Consider the following 18451-nt stretch of genomic DNA (forward strand, 5'->3'; position numbering starts at 1 on the left):
CAGTTATATATTGTAATGGCTTTTGTATTAACTATCTTTTAAAAATTGCTTTTTTTTTAAATTATGTTTCTAATGTATTTTTTTTACGTATCTGATGTTATTAGCAATGTAATTTACCATACCTCACTATTCTTTACAGTGTTTACCAATGCTTTACCCTGCTTTCACTATGCTTTATTACACTTTGCTATGTTTTTATTACTGTAAACTTTTATAACAGCACCGTTATTTTGAACCGAGTAAGAATCAAATTACAATTTGGAGTTTGGACCTTATATCATAGATATCCTGTCTTATACTGTACAAGTAAATGTTAGCATGTTACTGATGTTAAAGGGAACTAATATTTTACTCCCAAGAAATGAAAGTACAATATTTCATTTTCAGCAGAATAGAATGTTTTTTTTTAATAAATAAAAGTTAATGTAGTCAGCTGAAAACAAGACAGTTCCTAGAAGTGAAGCAAGCTTATACAATTATCAAATGTGCTTGCATACACCAGAAGCCATTCATAATTGCACAACCTCTGTCCAAATTTCAAAGTTTTAAGAATGTGACCTTGAACAAATATTGGCTGTAGTCTAAAGCAAACTGTTCTTCAGTCCTTAGGGCAACTTTTCACTTTTATCATTCACTTTACTTTGTCCTGGTTTGGAGCACTGCCCAACTTAGACAATCTGTTTGTATTGCCATTGCAGACAGACAGGCAGCCAGGCAGGCAGAATGAGGCGCCTTGTGTGTTTTATCGGTCTATTATTTGCGTCTAAAGCAAGTAGTTTGGACTTTTTTGTTGAAGAAATTGGAGATTTTTATGTGAGCATTTTGTGTTAAAATATATAGTTTGTAGGTACTAATATGAATTATGTGTATGTGAATATATGCTGACAAATAGCTTTTCTAAAGTCCTACCATATCCAGAGAAATATTTTTATTCTAAAGTCTGGAAAAAAGGGAAAATGTACCTAAAGTTATGGGATTCTTACAGGAATGCATTTAAAAAAAAGGTTTGTGAAATGAAGCTAGTTATTTGGGAATAAAAAGATTTGCATTAACACTGGTCCTCTATATATTAGGATACACGACTTGGACAAGATGAAGAGCAAGGCAGCATCAAGATTTCTGGCCAATCTCCACCAAAGCTGATTAACAGATACGAGAGAAACCGGGTAAGTGCAGGGTAACTCAATTGTCTAAAATGGTTTGAAGACAAGTTAGGCTTGACATACTTCTGCAGCACAATTTATTCATTCTTAATTTGCAAAAAATGTTCAATTTAAGTGTATACAAGTACTTTTGTTTGATTAGAAACATAGTAAAGTAATTCAGACCAATATGTGTAATTTCATTATTTTTGTCAATTAATGCAAATGTAAATAATAATTTTAAATAATTGTATTCTTCTGCATTAAGTAACATTTTCATTTACAAAATATTTACATTTTTTTTGGAGTAGTTGTATTCACTTTTAAATACTCACAGGAATGCATTTCTTTAAATGTGGTTTTGAAATACATTTTGTGTTTGAAATGCAGTTTGTATATTTAGTATGTTTGTTTCCTAATAACATTTCATATTTTATCAACGTAAGATTCTACTTTTTTTTTTTTAAATGACCTAAAACATAGAAATGTTGTGTCAATTGTGCCTAATTCTTTGATTCTCCTCTTTTAAGGGATATGTGCTTACCATTAATTAAAAACAGTTCTTTGTATGTTATAAACCTACTGAAAGTCAATATTTCTGTGCATGTTTTAACATTTGTGTCTTTGATATTGTCAAGAGAAGTACATTCACTGCTGATGAAGTAGAAAACGAAGAAGTTGAGGTATTTTTTTCATTTTGTTATTGCGATAGAAAGAACACTGTGGCTCCTGTAACTAGAGGATCTAGAAATCAATTGTTTCGTTTAGAGACATTGTTGTGACTGACAAGTTATTATTATAATTATTATTATTTGTTTATTTAGCAGACGCCTTTATCCAAGGCGACTTACACAGACTAGGGTGTGTGAACTATGCATCAGCTGCAGAATCACTTACAATTACGTCTCACCTGAAAGACGGAGCACAAGGAGGTTAAGTGACTTGCTCAGGGTCACACAATGAGTCAGTGGTTGAGGTGGGATTTGAACCGGGGACCTCCTGGTTACAAGCCCTTTTCTTTAACCACTTAACCACTGAACCACACAGTCCTTACAGTGTCCATTTGCTTTGATCTGCTGTTCAGATCCATATAAAACATCATGACACTCATTTATTTATTTTTATGATAAAACAGAGCAGGCCTGGTTGGAAATTTAGTATAATGCTGGTTGAAGCTGGCTATGTCAGTAGAAGTTTTGGATGAAATTCTAAATTGTAGTGATCATTGATGATTCTTAAACAAATCTAATTGCTGTACATCTGTGCAGAGGCTTTGTAAACCAGGTGAATATTCCAGTAAGAAAACAGTAATTGTGTGCTACAAGTCACCAGCTCACCAGTGCTTATTGGTGGAAAAACCTAAATCAAGCCATTTAGAAGGTTACTAAATAACACATTATGTATAAATAATGATCTGAGATTTTACATTCGTTTTGCATTTTAGGTAGAAACTGGAGATGGAATCCACATCCACAGTTATAAAGTGGAGGCCAGAATCACCTCCCGTTTTGCTCACACCACAATCTGCAGTAGAGTGGTCAACACGGCCCAGCATGCACAGAGTGTTGTGTTCAATGTGCAAATACCTAAAAGTGCCTTCATCTCTAACTTCACTATGTGAGTTCCTTGATTTCTCAATACCTCATTATACATTGATTTATTTGCTTAACTCTCATTTTAAGTACAAAATTATTTATAAACAATGCAGTTATAAATCTGTCACACTGTTGCTAATTTAAAATGTGTGGGTATGAATTCTCAATGAGCAAACCTCCTACAATGTTGCATATAATTAAAGTTCTCTAAATCCCATTGCAGGGATGTGAATGGGATCACATTCATTGGTTCTGTTAAGGAAAAGACCGTTGCTAGAAGCCTCTATGCAAAAGCTAGAGCAAGAGGGAAGGCTGCTGGAATAATAAGGTGAAATAAAGTTTAATATTCTACATGTTATTTAACAAATGTCCAGTTAAGTATACAAAGTCCTATGTATCTATATTAATAGGATATGAATTAGGTAAAAAATTCAATACTAATTTATACTGGCAGCATACTAAAATTCCCAATTGATGTTTTCAGAACAAATTCTAATGACATGGAAACGTTCAAAACTGAAGTGCATGTCCCTGAAGGAAGTAAGATCCAATTTGAAATACACTACCAGGGAATGATGCAGAGAAAGCTGGGAGTGTATGAATATAATCTTAACCTTCAACCTGGCAAACTTGTTCCACAATTTCAGGTACATTTATGCTATATTTTTGCAGTTATATATTTACCAATCCAGGTGTAAACGTATGTCTGATACCAGAAAAAGAGTGATTCATCTTCCTTACAACATATGAAAATGAGTGCTGTATGATTTGAACAATTGTTTTTCATAGGTGGATGTCTACATTTATGAACTAAAAGGCATTGCTTTCGTTAGAGCACTAAACTCCCTTGGAGGACACTTTGAAGGACTCATCAAAGTCACTACCTCAAATCAGAAGGTAAAAAAACCCACCATCTTTAAAGTTTCTAACCTTAAGACTCCTGAACTGCAGAAAATATTTGCCATTAATTATTATTTTGTGAATTTACTAACATATTCCTCTTCTAATATATAGTCACAGGTGTGAAACTGTATTTAGGTTTTGGTAAATTTACAGACATTTAATGCAAAAAAATGAACAAAAAAAGTACATTATAGCATTTTTAACATTGTATTTTGAAGCTTTCAAGACAATGTTTTAGGTAAACAATTGCAATATAATACTACCAAAAAAGAATTCTTGCTTATATTATAGTTAACCTTTGTTTACTCCTCTCTGAAAACATAACTTTGCTTTTGCCCAAGCTGTAAAGTAGGGTCCTTATGCTTTAAATCAGCCCATAACTAGCTTTGTGTCATGTCCAAAGTGATTAAGATAACATGCATTATATTTGATTTTTCAGGCACATGTTTGTTTTAAGCCAACTCTGCATCAGCAGCGTAAATGTCATAACTGTTCTTCCACTGCTGTTGATGGAGACTTTACAGTGCAATATGATGTGAGCCGAGAAAACAATGGTGGAGATCTACAGGTAAGTTTACTTGGGTTCATGACATGTGTTTTTGCTTTTTGGAAATGTTAGAGATTTATAGAATTTTATGGAATTTGTCTGGAAGTTAACACTGGGTAGATCAAATTCAGGAGATCCCATTTAAGATTCAAAGTAATAGTTCATGTTTTATGCACAACATATGCAGACTCATGTTTATTCACAAAACTCATGTTTATTCACATCTTTCCATAGGTCTCCGATGGATATTTTGTGCACTTTTTTGGTCCCATCAATCTGTCACCTCTTCCCAAGAACATCATTTTTGTCATTGACGTCAGTGGTTCTATGTGGGGATTAAAGATGAAACAGGTAAGAGGCCCAAAATACACTGCTAAGCACCAAGTGTGTTTTTTTTTTAAACTCTAAAGGCAGGAACTTCTCTGCTGTATCAGTGGATTCACCCTAGACCATCTGCAGCACTGAAAAAAATCAAGATAGCACCTCACAAGTTGTTACTTAATGCAGCCTTTAACCTGTGAACAAATATATACATTTCTATTCAACTGACACAATCAAATCAGTTAAACAGCAATTCATGTTAAACCCTGAGCATAAATCAGTTTTCTAAAGTCATGCAAGGCAGTCTTTCCAAAGCACTTTACAGTAAGATATATTACTTTGTAGTCTAGTAGTATACTGCCCCCGAGTGAACAGATATGGTATTTCTGCATTCCTGCTATAATTAGAAACCTAAATGCTTTTATAGTACTTCAGTGTTTTAAAGATGTAATATATGGTTTGCAAGAGATAACAATGAGAATTTAAATATGTGCATATGATAGCTTGTTTCGAACTGATAGAAAATATAGCTAACGTACAGCAGGGGACATAATGCTTTACAATACCAATGACTTTCTCCCTTTGTATTTAGACTGTTCAGGCAATGCAGACCATCCTGGATGACCTTGGCCATGATGACTTCTTCAGTATCATTGACTTTAACCACAATGTTCGATGCTGGAGTGACGAGCTGGTTCCAGCAACTTCCATCCAGACCTCTGAAGCGAAGAAGTACATCCAGGAAATCCAGCCTAATGGAGGTGAGTAGTTTTGGGAATTACTGTTCTACCTACAAAATCAGATCTCAGGCCCCAGCAAAGTGACAAGCACCTCACCTAAGCTTAAACGAATACACATTGTGCTGGACTTGTAATGAAAGTAATAAATACTTTGATTTTGAATAAAGTGGAACATGTTAAAACATCAAGGGAAGACTAAGTCATAGCTGTGTGTTTAATACATTTATTTTAACAGTAACCTAATACATTACCCTATACAAATATTCAGCATTTTGTTAGAATAGCTGGAAACTGATCCATTCCAATCTTAGAGGTTACTGACCACATCTCAGCAGAAACAAGCTTTTACAGTTATAACACGTATTTAGATCAAATGTATATTTATTCATTAAAGAAGTCGGCAAAAGACCTTTTTCCCGATTCCTCGGTCAAACTCAGTCAATTTAACTGGATAGTCACTGAACCCCAGTTTTTGGTAATCTCTTTTGATTCAGGTACTAATATCAATGAGGCACTTCTAAGAGCCACTCACATGCTCTCTAACGCCATGAACTATGGAGTCATAGACCCTCGCTCAGTTTCTATGATTATTCTGGTCTCTGATGGAGATCCTACCGTTGGTAAGCTGAATGCTCTTCATTCTTTTTTGTAGTTTGCTTATAGATGACATTTACCCTCATGCCAAATACTATATCAATTATTAAAACTGCCATTGCAACCTGCATAACTAGCACATAAGTAAATATAAAACTGCAATGCACTTATTCGTATGCCACGCAACAATGTATAGTTGTGAATCATTATTATTATTATTTGTTTATTTAGCAGACGCCTTTATCCAAGGCGACTTACACAGACTAAGGTGTGTGAACTGTACATCAGCTGCAGAGTCACTTACAACTACGTCTCACCTGAAAGACGGAGCACAAGGAGGTTAAGTGACTTGCTCAGAGTCACACAATGAGTCAGTGGTGGGAGGGATTTGAACTGGGGACCTCCTGGTTACAAGCCCTTTTCTTTAACCACTGGACCACACAGCCTCCTATATCATAATACAAAATAACACAAATTAAATGTTTTATGTATCTACAAAAATGGAACACAACATTCTTAATAGTTTAAAGGGTTAACAACTGGTGAAGGATCTTGTTCTAATTTTAAGGTCTTTGTTTTCATTATCAATCAAGCCAGCCAGTTCAGTCTTTATTTGAGGAACCCTAGGCATTAATGATAAGGCACAAGATGTAACTGAAGCTCAGTCGGCATCTGTATTCTACATTTGAATCTCTTTCAACATTAATTGATAGTGTGTTGACCGATATTCCTGTTTTTTTCTTTTTCTCCAACTATAAGGGGAGATAAAGTTGAGCGCCATCCAGAAGAACGTGAAGAAAAGAATGCGTGACGAGTTCTCCCTCTTTTCTCTTGGGATGGGATTTGATGTGGACTATGATTTCCTGGAGAGGATTGCGCTGGAGAATCGGGGAATGGCTCAGAGGATTTATGCCAATCAGAATGCCTCTCAGCAGCTGAAGGTGCTGTAGAAAGAATTTATCACCTTTTTATATACACAGCCACTCCCCAAATAGCACTCAATTACCTAACTGGGGAATGGCCACATCTGTGATTGTTTAGGGCTTTCACTCTGCCACAGGCACACTAACCTGTTCAAATGTCCATGGCCTTTTGGTGTTTCCTTAGCTAAAAAATGAATCACACAATGAACCCAGTAATAAAGATTTAAACAGTAATGCCAGTGGACTAGGAAGATTTTAAGGATGATAGAGTTAGTGACTTTAACCATATTTGAACATGAGGAAATAAAAAGTGATAGTGAAATAGTTTGTACATTAATATATTTTTCTTTTACGTATTAAGGCCATTGCACTTTGGATAAATTATTTATCTTCCTTCATACGTTACAGGGTTGGTACAGTTTTCTCATATGATCCTCCGTACAATAACCTTTTAGGATTGTGTCAGGCAATTCAATGTATTGTTACTTTGTCATTGCTTTATGCATTTAACAGGCAGTGCAGTGCAGCTCTATAACCACAAATGCAAGGAGCCTGGCTATTTTGCATAGTGGTTAAGATGCTCGCTTGCGGTGTGTGTGGTCACTGGTTCGCGCCCAGCCTCTGCCCCTGTTAGACGTGTCATAGATCTTCAGATTTATGTTTTGCCAGTGAGTATTTAAGTGTCCTGACACTGTTATCTTCTTGGCACTCTGCAGGACTTCTACCAACAAGTCTCTTCTCCTCTGCTCAGGAAGATTTTAATCGAGTATCCTGATGAAGCCGTAACTGATGTCACACAGAACAGTTTTGACAAGTACTTCAGTGGGTCGGAGCTTGTGGTTGCTGGCAGAGTTGAACCTCATGGATATTCGGTTTTGCAGAGTGTTATTACAGCCTCTTCTGTACGTATCACACATGCTGTTATTTGAAGATGTATATACAGTACATGGCAGTGCTTGATGATGAAGATTAGTTTTATTTTCATGTGGAAATGATTGCATCCACTTGGTAATCAGAAATACAAGTAATAAAATGAATTAGTTTGAGCACATATTGTGTTTTTTTCAGGGTACAATGGATCTGTCCCTTCAGGCAGAAGCGGATGTCCATGAACTTGATGAGATATTGGCCCTACAGAGATACGTGAACCCCGGGTTTGCCAGGCAACTCTGGGCCTACATCACTATCAACCAGCTTTTAGCTGAGAGGTCAGTTTGGAAACTAGCCTTTTTGTACCTTGATAATACTTTCAATAAGGGTTGCATGTGCTTGTTTTTAGAATGTCATATATACCTACAGAATATTGTGTAAAGGAATTGTGGAATCAACAAAGTCACTACTACATGTTTCAATGTATAAATAGGTCACTGGCTTCAACAGCTGCCAAGAAGAGGAAAATAACCCAGAGGATTGTGAGCATGTCACTGCAGCATCAGTTTGTTACACCAATGACAGCCATGCTGGTAGAGAGTGAGAGTGGTGATGAGAGGCTACTGGTTGATTCTCCGAAAGATCCCAAACAGGGCTGCTGCTCAGGTGGCGTCAACTTTCTGTATAAAACAAATAAGAATTGAGTATGTCTCATTTTTGTAAAAGTGAGGAGGGGGTCATTCTACTAAAATTATTATTATTATTATTATTATTATTATTATTAATAATAATAATAATAAAAATAATAATAATAATAATAATAATTATAATCAACTGAACTTATTTTATGTTCCCTACACAATTCTCAAAGCATTTTTCTTTTAGGTTCCTTGGGAAGGAAAGTCTCGCTCACCTACGGCCCTCCTCCTTGGGCACAATTTCCAACTGCGCAGCCAACCGCCTTGGCTCAGATAGGTCCTGATTTGGTGGAAGCTCTACCGAATCACATCACACTGGGTATTACACACCTGTAACGTGAAAGTAGCAACGCATAAATTATTTGACTAATATGGTATTTTTTTTTTTAACTGTCGATGTTTTGTGGAAATATCGGACATTTATTATACAGTGTAAGCGACAAAATAAGATATTAGTTATAATTGATATATTACCTTTAATACTGGTACAGCATTTGGAAGCAGGGTGTCAGAAGTTAAAATAACTTTACATAGATAAACATTTTTTTTTTTAAATAATGTGAAACATTTGTAGCATTAACTCATTCTTGGTGTCTTGTTCTTTTTTTCATATGCATGGATTTTCTACGTTCCAGTTGAAAACGATCCTCACTTCATTATTCACCTGCCAAAGAGTAAACAGGATATCTGTTTCAACATTGATTCAGAGCCCGGCAAAATTCTGAACCTGGTGTCCGATCCTGACTTAGGTAAGACATTAACATGGCTTATTACCTGTACGTTACTCTATATTTTCATGAATGAAGATGAACAATATGGTTTTGTATGGATCATTTATTCATTTTCTGGGGATTTAATGACAAACTGCTATTGTAGGTTCACATTGTTATAAAGTAATAATGTTTAGGTTATTTAATTGTAATTACTAATTAAACAAAACATGTTAAGGTATTGTATTAAATCTTATTGTTTTGCAGAAGAGATCTGAAAAAAATGATTTAGGTTTTTGTCTCTGGTAAACAAGGGTGCAGAATGGGGGTATCTGCAGTGTATTTCTGAACACATATTGAGGGTTTTAGAATATACTGTACATGAGGGTCAGAGGATTTGGAGAACCAAATTTGGGTCTGACGAAATGAGGGTCACTTCAGGAGTCAACATTTTACTTGAATGCTGTCATCTTGTGTTGATGTTGCTTCAGAGTTTTTTCTGAAACATGGGACCCTATTCACAAAACCTTAAGGTCTGTTCAATGATTGTTTTGTTAAGGTTTTTCTAAGCCTGTTTTGGTTAATTAAATCATGTTTGCAGTTTACAAAAACGTTTTCAATTGTTTTAGAGATGGTTAGAAGTGTATTCAGTCTTCAAATAGCTGTTTAACCTATAAGAATGTTTATTAACACACTTAGTTTTACAACACATAAGTCATATCTGTTGTTTGTTTATATGCAGGTGTTGTGGTTAATGGTCAACTGATTGGAGCCAAGAAACTAGAAGAGACAAAAATGAGTACCTTTTTTGGAACAATTGCAATTTACTGCAGAAAACAGGATATGAAAGTAGAGATCAGTACTAAGCGCATCTCTGTGACGAATGGGAAGTATGCCCATATCTTCTCCTGGGAAGAAACGGGAAACATGACACAAAATGGGTGAGTTGAAAAAGCTGATTCTGCAATGTGAACTGCAATATACTGTACAGCTGCACTGCAAACACATCCTGTTCTTGATTCAGTGTTAAGATCTCCATCAAGAAAGACACTCGTGTCACAGTCAGCGTGAATGAAGAAATATCATTTATGGTTCTACTTCACCGTGTCTGGAAGAAACACCCAGTCAATGTGGACTTCCTGGGAGTTTACACTCCTCACACCAACATGTTCTCACCTGAAGTACACGGACTACTTGGTAAGTAGCCTTCATCCAAAACCAGATTCACTTGACATCAATCACACAAAATGTAATCTTGTGCCTATTTCACCTCATTTAAAAAGGTGGCTGGATACTCGCAGGTTAGGAAACCTGTCTGATGCATTCTGGCTAAAATGTAGAGAACGTATGCCAGATGGGTCACTTTAGACATCTTTTCGATTATATTCGTGTGTACTGTTTGAATATGTGTGCTTCACATGAGGTATCAAAAAATAATCCTATAAGGCTGTATTTTGTATTGTTTGTTTCAGGCCAGTTTTTCAGTGAACCTGAGGTAAAGGTATTCAATGTGCACCCTGGATCAGATCCAAAGAAACCTGAGGCTACAATGGAGGTCAAGGGACATAAACTTGCTGTAACCAGGTATAAGACATGCAGGCTCAACCACTCAAAAAAACAACAGTGACAAAGTTTGCACTGCATGAAACATGCAGCATTGTCAGACAGAACAAAAAAAAAAGTTTTACAGAATCATGACCCGATTAGAGTTTGAAGGTTACTTATTTCTGAATGGTATTTGAAAAGTTCACACCATTAATCATCCCTAATCATCCATTCTTTTTTGTGTTGCTACATTAAAAAAAATATAATGCAAATTATGCTTGCTGAAGAAAAGATAAATAGATACAGATACCGCTATAGCTATATCAATGCATATTGTATAGTATACTGCAACTATAATATTTCTTATAAATGGATACAGATACAGTTATATCAATGCATATTGTATAGTATACTGCAACTATAATATTTCTTATAAATGGATAGATACAGCTATAGCCATATCAATGCATATTGTATAGTGTACTGCAACTATAATATTTCTTATAAATGGATACAGATACAGCTATAGCTATATCAATGCATATTGTATAGTGCACTGCAACTATAATATTTCTTATAAATGGATACAGATACAGCTATAGCTATATCAATGCATATTGTATAGTGTACTGCAACTATAATATTTCTTAACTGTCATAATCAAGTCAGGTAGCACCAACAGTTTTAAAAAAATAAATACTCATTCTTTTTAGTTGCAGCAAAAAAACAAACAAAAAAACACACACTTACTAATGCCTATGTTAATATATACAAGAATTTAATAAATTTAAATAAGGCCTCTTGTCATTTGGTTGTATTATCAAGAATGTAATAGTCAGTTTTTCCATTTTCAGATCCAGTGATCACAGGATATGTGCTTGAAACTTACAAAGCAACAGCTATTTGTTAACAATAATACAAATGTACTGTTATTGGACTGCTAACCTAGTTTTATTATTTAAAATAATGTCAATACTTCAGATGTAGCAAAAAACAAAAATGTCCAGCCTTTATTTCTTTTTTTAATATTAAATGTTTTCTATTTTTTCCCCCCCAACAGAGGCTGGCAAAAAGATTATAGGACAGACAAAGTATATGGAACTAATGTCTACTGCTGGTTTATTCACAACAGTGGGAAGGGATTCATTGATGGACATTACAAAGATTACATTGTTCCTCATCTTGACAGCTTTCTGCAGCGCTCATGAATCTTACAATTTAATAAAGTATATAACAATTGGGATATATTATTTTTGAATATATTAACTATTCTTACAAATCTAAAAATCACTTAGCATTTTATCAAATTCAATACCTCAGTTCATTCCAAACCTGATTCAACAATATTATATTTTTGAAAGTTGGTTTAAAATATATAGATTGTATTATGCAATTTATAGTTTAATACAAGATATACTGTCTCTGGTTTGAATTTTTTTCTCAACTTACCTCTACAATGTGTATGTTTGGATTGAGTGATTAGGATCCCTTTAAGTAATAGAAGTTATCTATTGGAACATACAGTCAAACCCAACATTATTGACCAGCTGTATAGAGGGGCCATGTGTCTTCTGGGACGACTTTGAGGGATTCCAGTATATATTATATTAAGGGGTCATAGCAAAGGTCCTATATGCGCATGTTACAGAAAACATGCATTTTTATTTTCATAAAATTATATCTGGTACCATACTAGATTTGTTAGCTATAACTCTTTAAAGAACATAACAAGACTGGTGAAAACTTTTGCACCCACACAATATCGACCAGACGAAAGTCAAACTTAGAATAAATCAAATAAACATCAGCAACTAGTACTAGAACAATTTGAAATATGTATTAATTTCTCAAGAAATACATGGAATATGAAATAAGGGTTGGTGCAGTGCTCTGAACTGAGGCTATGGCAGAAAAGGAGGAGCTGAAGTGCAAGAATTATATTAAATCAGAAAACATTTTAATCAAAGATTCGGATCTTGACTATTTGTAACCCAAACACCATTGAGTAGGCGACAGAAAACATTTCATTAAGTATTTGGGGAAAAAAACTAATATATGAGAAATGTAAATAAAGCACTATTCTTTTTCATGTCACAAGCAATACAGATCTGTATTGCGGTATAACACATGGGAAAATTTTACATAGTGATAACAGAAAAATTAAACTTTTAAGAGTTCAATTTTAAGCATTATTCAGTTAAAATAAGGATAACCCTGACATAGTAGAGTTTATTGTCCTGAAAAGCTAAGATAGCAACATGGTGTCTAGGTCTTTCAGAAAATATGTGAAACTTATTAGTCAAGCCAGCTTGGAAATATCTTCATACGGGACATCAACTTTCCGTCCTTTTAGGCGCCCCTAAAATCAAAACATTATGAGCATCAGTTGCAAAGTAATTTCTTCAATCCACTAGGGGTGTAATGATACACTCATTTCACTCTATGATATATATAGGGCTTGAACTTTTCGGTTTCTATTTTCCAAATCTCTACCTCTCTTTAAATGTTAATTGGTAGTAGTTTAGCTGTCTCCTAATTAAGAGCAAACTACTCAATACAAACTGGGTTTAAGAATTTTTTTCATTGCTACAAATCAAGGAGATTTTAAATGATGGACTTGCTATCAGTGTACACTCCGTACTGAAAATAAAATCTGTCAGGACAACTCTGATAAACAAGTGAAAAATAATAAAAGCGCAAAAATAAACTAGGTGACTGCAAGAATGAAATGCAGTTAGGATCAGTGATGCGCAATTGACGTAATTTGTCACGTCTGTTTGAAATAAAAATTAAACAAAGCAGTATCAGGTGCAGTCAAGATATGAAGGTAAAAACAATTGACATTGTAATTAACAGCTTTTTCTGAGATTTTAATTAGGAAACAGAATCGGCTCAAAATAAGTGTTAAGGCACGTCATGTGCTCAACAAAACCCCAGAAAACGTCAAGCCCTAGATATATACCATGGTATGCAGGTTACAATACTACATGTATCCGCTACGCAGGATACATAAGATCAAATGATCATTTAACAAGGAATATAAACGATAAACATTCAAGAACCATTTGGTAAACTACAATGAGCTAGATGATGAATCATTACTATCCACACATTTCAACATTATCTGAACTTCCTTTAAAAAGGGACAGGACTATTCAAACACGTATATATGGGGCAAAATGGCAGCTGTCATGCATAACACTTACAGAATCAAGAGTTATTAAGGCAGTAAACTTCTTTTCATCTATAGAATCGAGGATGGCTTCACTTCCCCTGAAAGCACCATTTAACACCAGTACTCGTTTTCCTGAAGAAATAAACATTACATATAAACAATAAAACAAACATGCTATAAATCGGTCTAGGATTACAAATATACAAAATTACACTGCAAAACAATCCCCCATTCTTTCTACTACAATCCCATACATGTACATCATATATAATAATGCAATAAAGCAGAAGATGATCATTTAACAAGCCTGGGTAAAAGAAGGTTTATATGCTTTGTTTTGCTGTAAAAGAGTAAAACTTCATCTGCAGCTTTTTGTATACAAAATAAAATACTTCTTTAGCACAGTATTTATGTTTATCCAGATTATTTTACTGTTGTTTTTACCTGGTGCTGGAATGACCGTCTCCAGATGAGCCTGATCAATTTTCAGTTTGTCACCAGAATCCACCATCTTTATAATCGCTGTGTACTTCTCCTGGACATCCTATTCATTATTACAGCAAAGTGTCAAGATTTTTTCTTTCAAACCTTACATTTTACATACATAACTCACAAGTCACCAGTGCTTGTCTTCTACCTTATTCCACTCTCAAACCCACACCTGGCCTTATATGTTACCTTTATTAGTCCTTTCTTCTTGTAATAGTTATCACCCAGCCTCTTGGTTAATACTTTCACAACAATATTCTGGTGGGAAAAGAAAAAAATATATATATATAAATAAATAAATAAATAATAATACACAAAATATTATTCTTTGATTTATAACTTTTGACTCAAATGGACATCTGCAGTATAACATGGTGGCTGTGAATCCACAATACAGTAGTAAACTTACATTTTTGACAGCTTACAGTAATCATTTTATTTAACCTGATAAAATCTCTGTAATACTGCTTTTAAAGACCCAAGTTGACTTTAATTGATCTGAAGTTGTATTAGTCTAAAGGTGCATTAGTGTTCTTCTGCAGAATACTTACAGGATGCAGCCAATAGTCTGTCCTGGATGTTTTCTTTTTTTGTTCTTCCATCTAAAATGAACAAGAAATCTAGTAATGAGTAATTTAACAAATTATTGTTTTTAATTAATGGTAAATGGTAATGCTCGTTTGGTTGTTAGTAGCTTATTGATCCCAGAATCTCATCAAGCAGCTTCTTGAAGGATCCCAGGGTGTCAACTTCAACAACATTACTGGGGAGTTGGTTGCAGACTCCCACAATTCTCTGTGTAAAAAAGTGCCTCCTATTTTCTGTTCTGAGTGCCCCTTTATCTAATCTCCATTTGTGACCCCTGGTTCTTTTTTAAGGTCGAAAAAGTCCCTTGGGTCGACACTGTCAATACCTTTTTTGTTCAAGACTGAATAGATTCAATTATTTTAGCCTGTCTGCATATGACATGCCTTTTAAACCCAGAATAATTCTGGTTGCTCTTCTTTACAATCTTTCTTGAGCGGCAAACAGTAAATAAATGCAACAGTCCTTTATTCATTATTGCTTATGATTCAGAGAATAACAAAGTTGTGTTATAAATAACATGCAGGAGTGGATTTTAAATATGTACTTCTATGATTTCATCCAGGGCAGATTTCTTCTTTTTTTCCTTAGACTCAGAACTGTGGCTCGCTTCCTTTCGTTTCACTGATGCAGTTGCAGCCTGCAGTGCACTGGGACCAAGAGAAGTACTAAAAGACAGAAACACGTTGTTGAGGAACAAACAAACAAACCCATCAATTTAGAAACACCATTCGTTTTGAAAATAGTGACCATACAGTAACTTAACTAGCTATCAAATCTGAAAACAAATCAAACAAATGGTATGAAACTAAATGTATGGAACACAATTCCGCAACATATTTCTTACCTTGACTTTGAAGAAGTTGCAGCGGATGTACTTGGTCCCTTGTTTAAACTGAATGCAACTAGGCAATAAGACAATAAACATTCAAAAGGTAAATCAGTGATCATATCAAAGATTTTATTTTTCATATTCAATAGCATTTTAAGCAAGTATGAACCAGCAAAGTACCCTTTAAAATAATGTGTGACCGACAGGACAGCAGGCAGGATTGTACGAGCACAGTTTAAATAAACAAGTAGCATTAAGTCTCAACTGCATAATCTCCTGTGTCCATATACCAATAAACCATTCAATAAACCATTCAAATAAATACATTTCAACATACCTTTTTCTTCTTCGTTTTCTCTTTTTAATTCTGTGAAAAATGATGTTTCCTAGGGGGAACAAATGTTAACATTGTATTTATACTGGCCTTTCAAATTTATTTTCCATTGCTGATCAAGCCTGGGGCCCTCATGAAGCAATGCAATGAACTTTGTGCTGCTCTGTGATTGAGAGGAAAATCATCTGCTGAAGTTCACATAGAGCCCTACTGTACAGGCACCCACAAATCTAAGTGGAATCTTCCCAGACTGGGCCATGCCAACATTGAGTAGCTTGGTAATATAATGTTGCTTAAGTTTACCAAAGGAAAAGATGCAACTGTTTTATTTATAAACAAAATCTGACCATCTGAGTGATTTTGGACAAGCAATTCAGATAAAGCAATTAAAAGGACAAAATGTGCACCAGCAGGCCTCCTGCTGCAGAAACAGTGGCTCAATAGCTTCAACATAATTGACACTGCTTACCATTTGCATTACAAAACGGTAAGTTTAAGATTAGGATCATGCCTTGAAAGACTATGCACTAGTTACTATGACTAAACTATCTTAAATATTTTAAATTTCCCCCTTTGTTCCTAAACTTCGACCATATATTTTAGCCCTGCTAAAATATTTATAGAAAATTCAATTGTGAATTATTTTACTGAAAATTATCCATGTTTGCACACATTGTGGGACAGGCAGTTTTGTTCTATGAGTGAAATATAAAATAGAGATCTATACCCCTTCTTTTCCTTCCTTTCCTCTCCGAACTTGCTCCTCGATGAATTTTGCACTCCTCTCTTCATCATCCAAGTCCTGTTTTTTCTTTTTCTCAAGTTCTTGCTGCCTTGCAATGGTCTCGGGGTCCCTGTCTATATACTGTACGTACCAACCCTTGGGTGTTTCATCCACTTTACAGTAACCTAAACATAAAGGAACAGATCATTAGGCCTACTGGCAATACAGCAAAATGGCAGAATATAAAACACACACACGATTGGAAATGAAGGTTAGTTTCAGCCAACAGAAAACAACTTCTAAAACATAAGAACTACATGTTTCATTATCTGCGTAAAAAGCATACCTTCTTTGCCCAACCATTTAGTGAAATCCGTCAGTGTTTCCCACTGTGTAGAATTCATATGGACATGTTCTCTGTCACTGATGTACTCGTTATACACAATATTGTTGTGTACCCTCTTTGTTCCTAAAATGATCAATTAACAACATGTTAACACCATAACAAGAAAGACAAGTAAAAGTCCTGCACGTTGTTTACAGCGGATATTCTCTATGATACCAATCTTACCAAATCTTCTTCTAATCAGCTCTAAAAATTCATTCTTGAACTCCCTGAAAAAAAAAAAATTAAAAAAATATATATATATATTGTATATATACATATATAGACTGTTATACTAAAGTCCAGTGTTAGATCACTCAACATTAATAATGAATATGCAGACTTCTGTTCTTTAGATTATTTACAACGTCTTCTACTTGATGCAGCGGGTACAATATAATTTCGTTGAAAACGTTTAGTAATAAGGTGCTCTTGCAGATGTACACTTACTCTGAAAAGTAGTCCATAAACTGGTCAGGATTCTCTGAAGCAAGCAATAGTTGTCTCTGGTGAGATTCGGCCATGCAGTGGCACTTGAACCCATTCTAATAAAACATAAATAATACAAAAAATGATAATGTGTCACTCTTGGACCTGAAATATAAACTTGTAACACTATTGTTTGGTTCTGATAAACGGTTTTATGATTGACGGGGCAATAATGGTAAAAATGTATCTTTAATGTAAATGTTGTCAGCATTTGCCCAAGAAACCTGTAGCCCTGCAGCTACAACTACACATTTGGGGAATGTTATGAAATTGACATAACAAGGTACACTTTCTGAAGTGAGTGCTCAGCAGAACACAGTTTCTGAAACGTATGCTAACTAGTAAATACTGCCCAAATGTGAGATTATGGAAATGCACAATAATAGTTAAACTCTATTTAAACATGTCTTGATACGCAGGTTATATTTTTAAACTAAACAAACTTAAAGTATGATACATGAGAAATCTGTTCACGCCAAACTTATTATTTAATACAAATAACATAAACGAAATACCGTACTAAACCCCAGCTAACCAAACACAGGACTCACCTCATCTCTACACTGTTTCTGACACATCTGACAATACCATCTTAATTTCTGTAACCCTTTAGATTTTATCCTGTTGCCGATGGCTTTTGGAGATAGGAATTCCGCTTTCCCCATTTTCTTTCACTTTGAAACACAATAATAAAACAAACTACAAAAAGTCTGCTCTCAGAAAACCTTAACACCGCTCACACTTGTTAATATTGACGTCTACGTCATCTAAAATGAGGACCTTTGCGTAAAATCTCATTAGTTTCTGTGTTCGCCGTTGAATCGTCATGATTTAGTGTGGTTCCTGTATA

At 34.8% G+C, this 18451-nt stretch overlaps 2 protein-coding genes across 2 annotated transcripts; one reads left to right on the forward strand and one right to left on the reverse strand.

Annotated features, from left to right (window-relative positions):
• Nucleotides 1-613: 613 nt before the first annotated feature.
• Nucleotides 614-12009, forward strand: LOC117419789 (inter-alpha-trypsin inhibitor heavy chain H2-like). Its single transcript, XM_034032902.3, has 21 exons — nucleotides 614-813; nucleotides 1074-1166; nucleotides 1781-1825; nucleotides 2587-2759; nucleotides 2961-3065; nucleotides 3222-3384; nucleotides 3527-3634; nucleotides 4080-4208; nucleotides 4422-4538; nucleotides 5101-5269; nucleotides 5743-5868; nucleotides 6602-6783; nucleotides 7482-7667; nucleotides 7834-7973; nucleotides 8129-8301; nucleotides 8521-8652; nucleotides 8969-9082; nucleotides 9786-9984; nucleotides 10068-10240; nucleotides 10516-10627; nucleotides 11649-12009. Exons 1-21 carry the CDS (start codon nucleotides 724-726, stop codon nucleotides 11794-11796), a joined length of 2877 nt encoding a protein of 958 aa, XP_033888793.3. The 5' UTR covers nucleotides 614-723; the 3' UTR covers nucleotides 11797-12009.
• LOC117419790 (DNA/RNA-binding protein KIN17-like) lies at nucleotides 11903-18422 on the reverse strand. The gene is made up of 13 exons (XM_034032904.3): nucleotides 18153-18422; nucleotides 17563-17657; nucleotides 17299-17342; nucleotides 17074-17196; nucleotides 16731-16912; nucleotides 16007-16055; nucleotides 15685-15742; nucleotides 15385-15505; nucleotides 14804-14854; nucleotides 14442-14510; nucleotides 14208-14307; nucleotides 13795-13895; nucleotides 11903-12947 (listed from the first exon to the last, which is right to left on the reverse strand). The coding sequence occupies exons 1-13, from the start codon at nucleotides 18264-18266 to the stop codon at nucleotides 12888-12890; spliced, it is 1167 nt and encodes a 388-aa protein (XP_033888795.1). The 5' UTR covers nucleotides 18267-18422; the 3' UTR covers nucleotides 11903-12887.
• Nucleotides 18423-18451: the final 29 nt, after the last annotated feature.

This window comes from Acipenser ruthenus, chromosome 14 (genome assembly GCF_902713425.1).
Source record: "Acipenser ruthenus chromosome 14, fAciRut3.2 maternal haplotype, whole genome shotgun sequence".
NCBI classification, from domain to species: Eukaryota; Metazoa; Chordata; class Actinopteri; order Acipenseriformes; family Acipenseridae; genus Acipenser; species Acipenser ruthenus.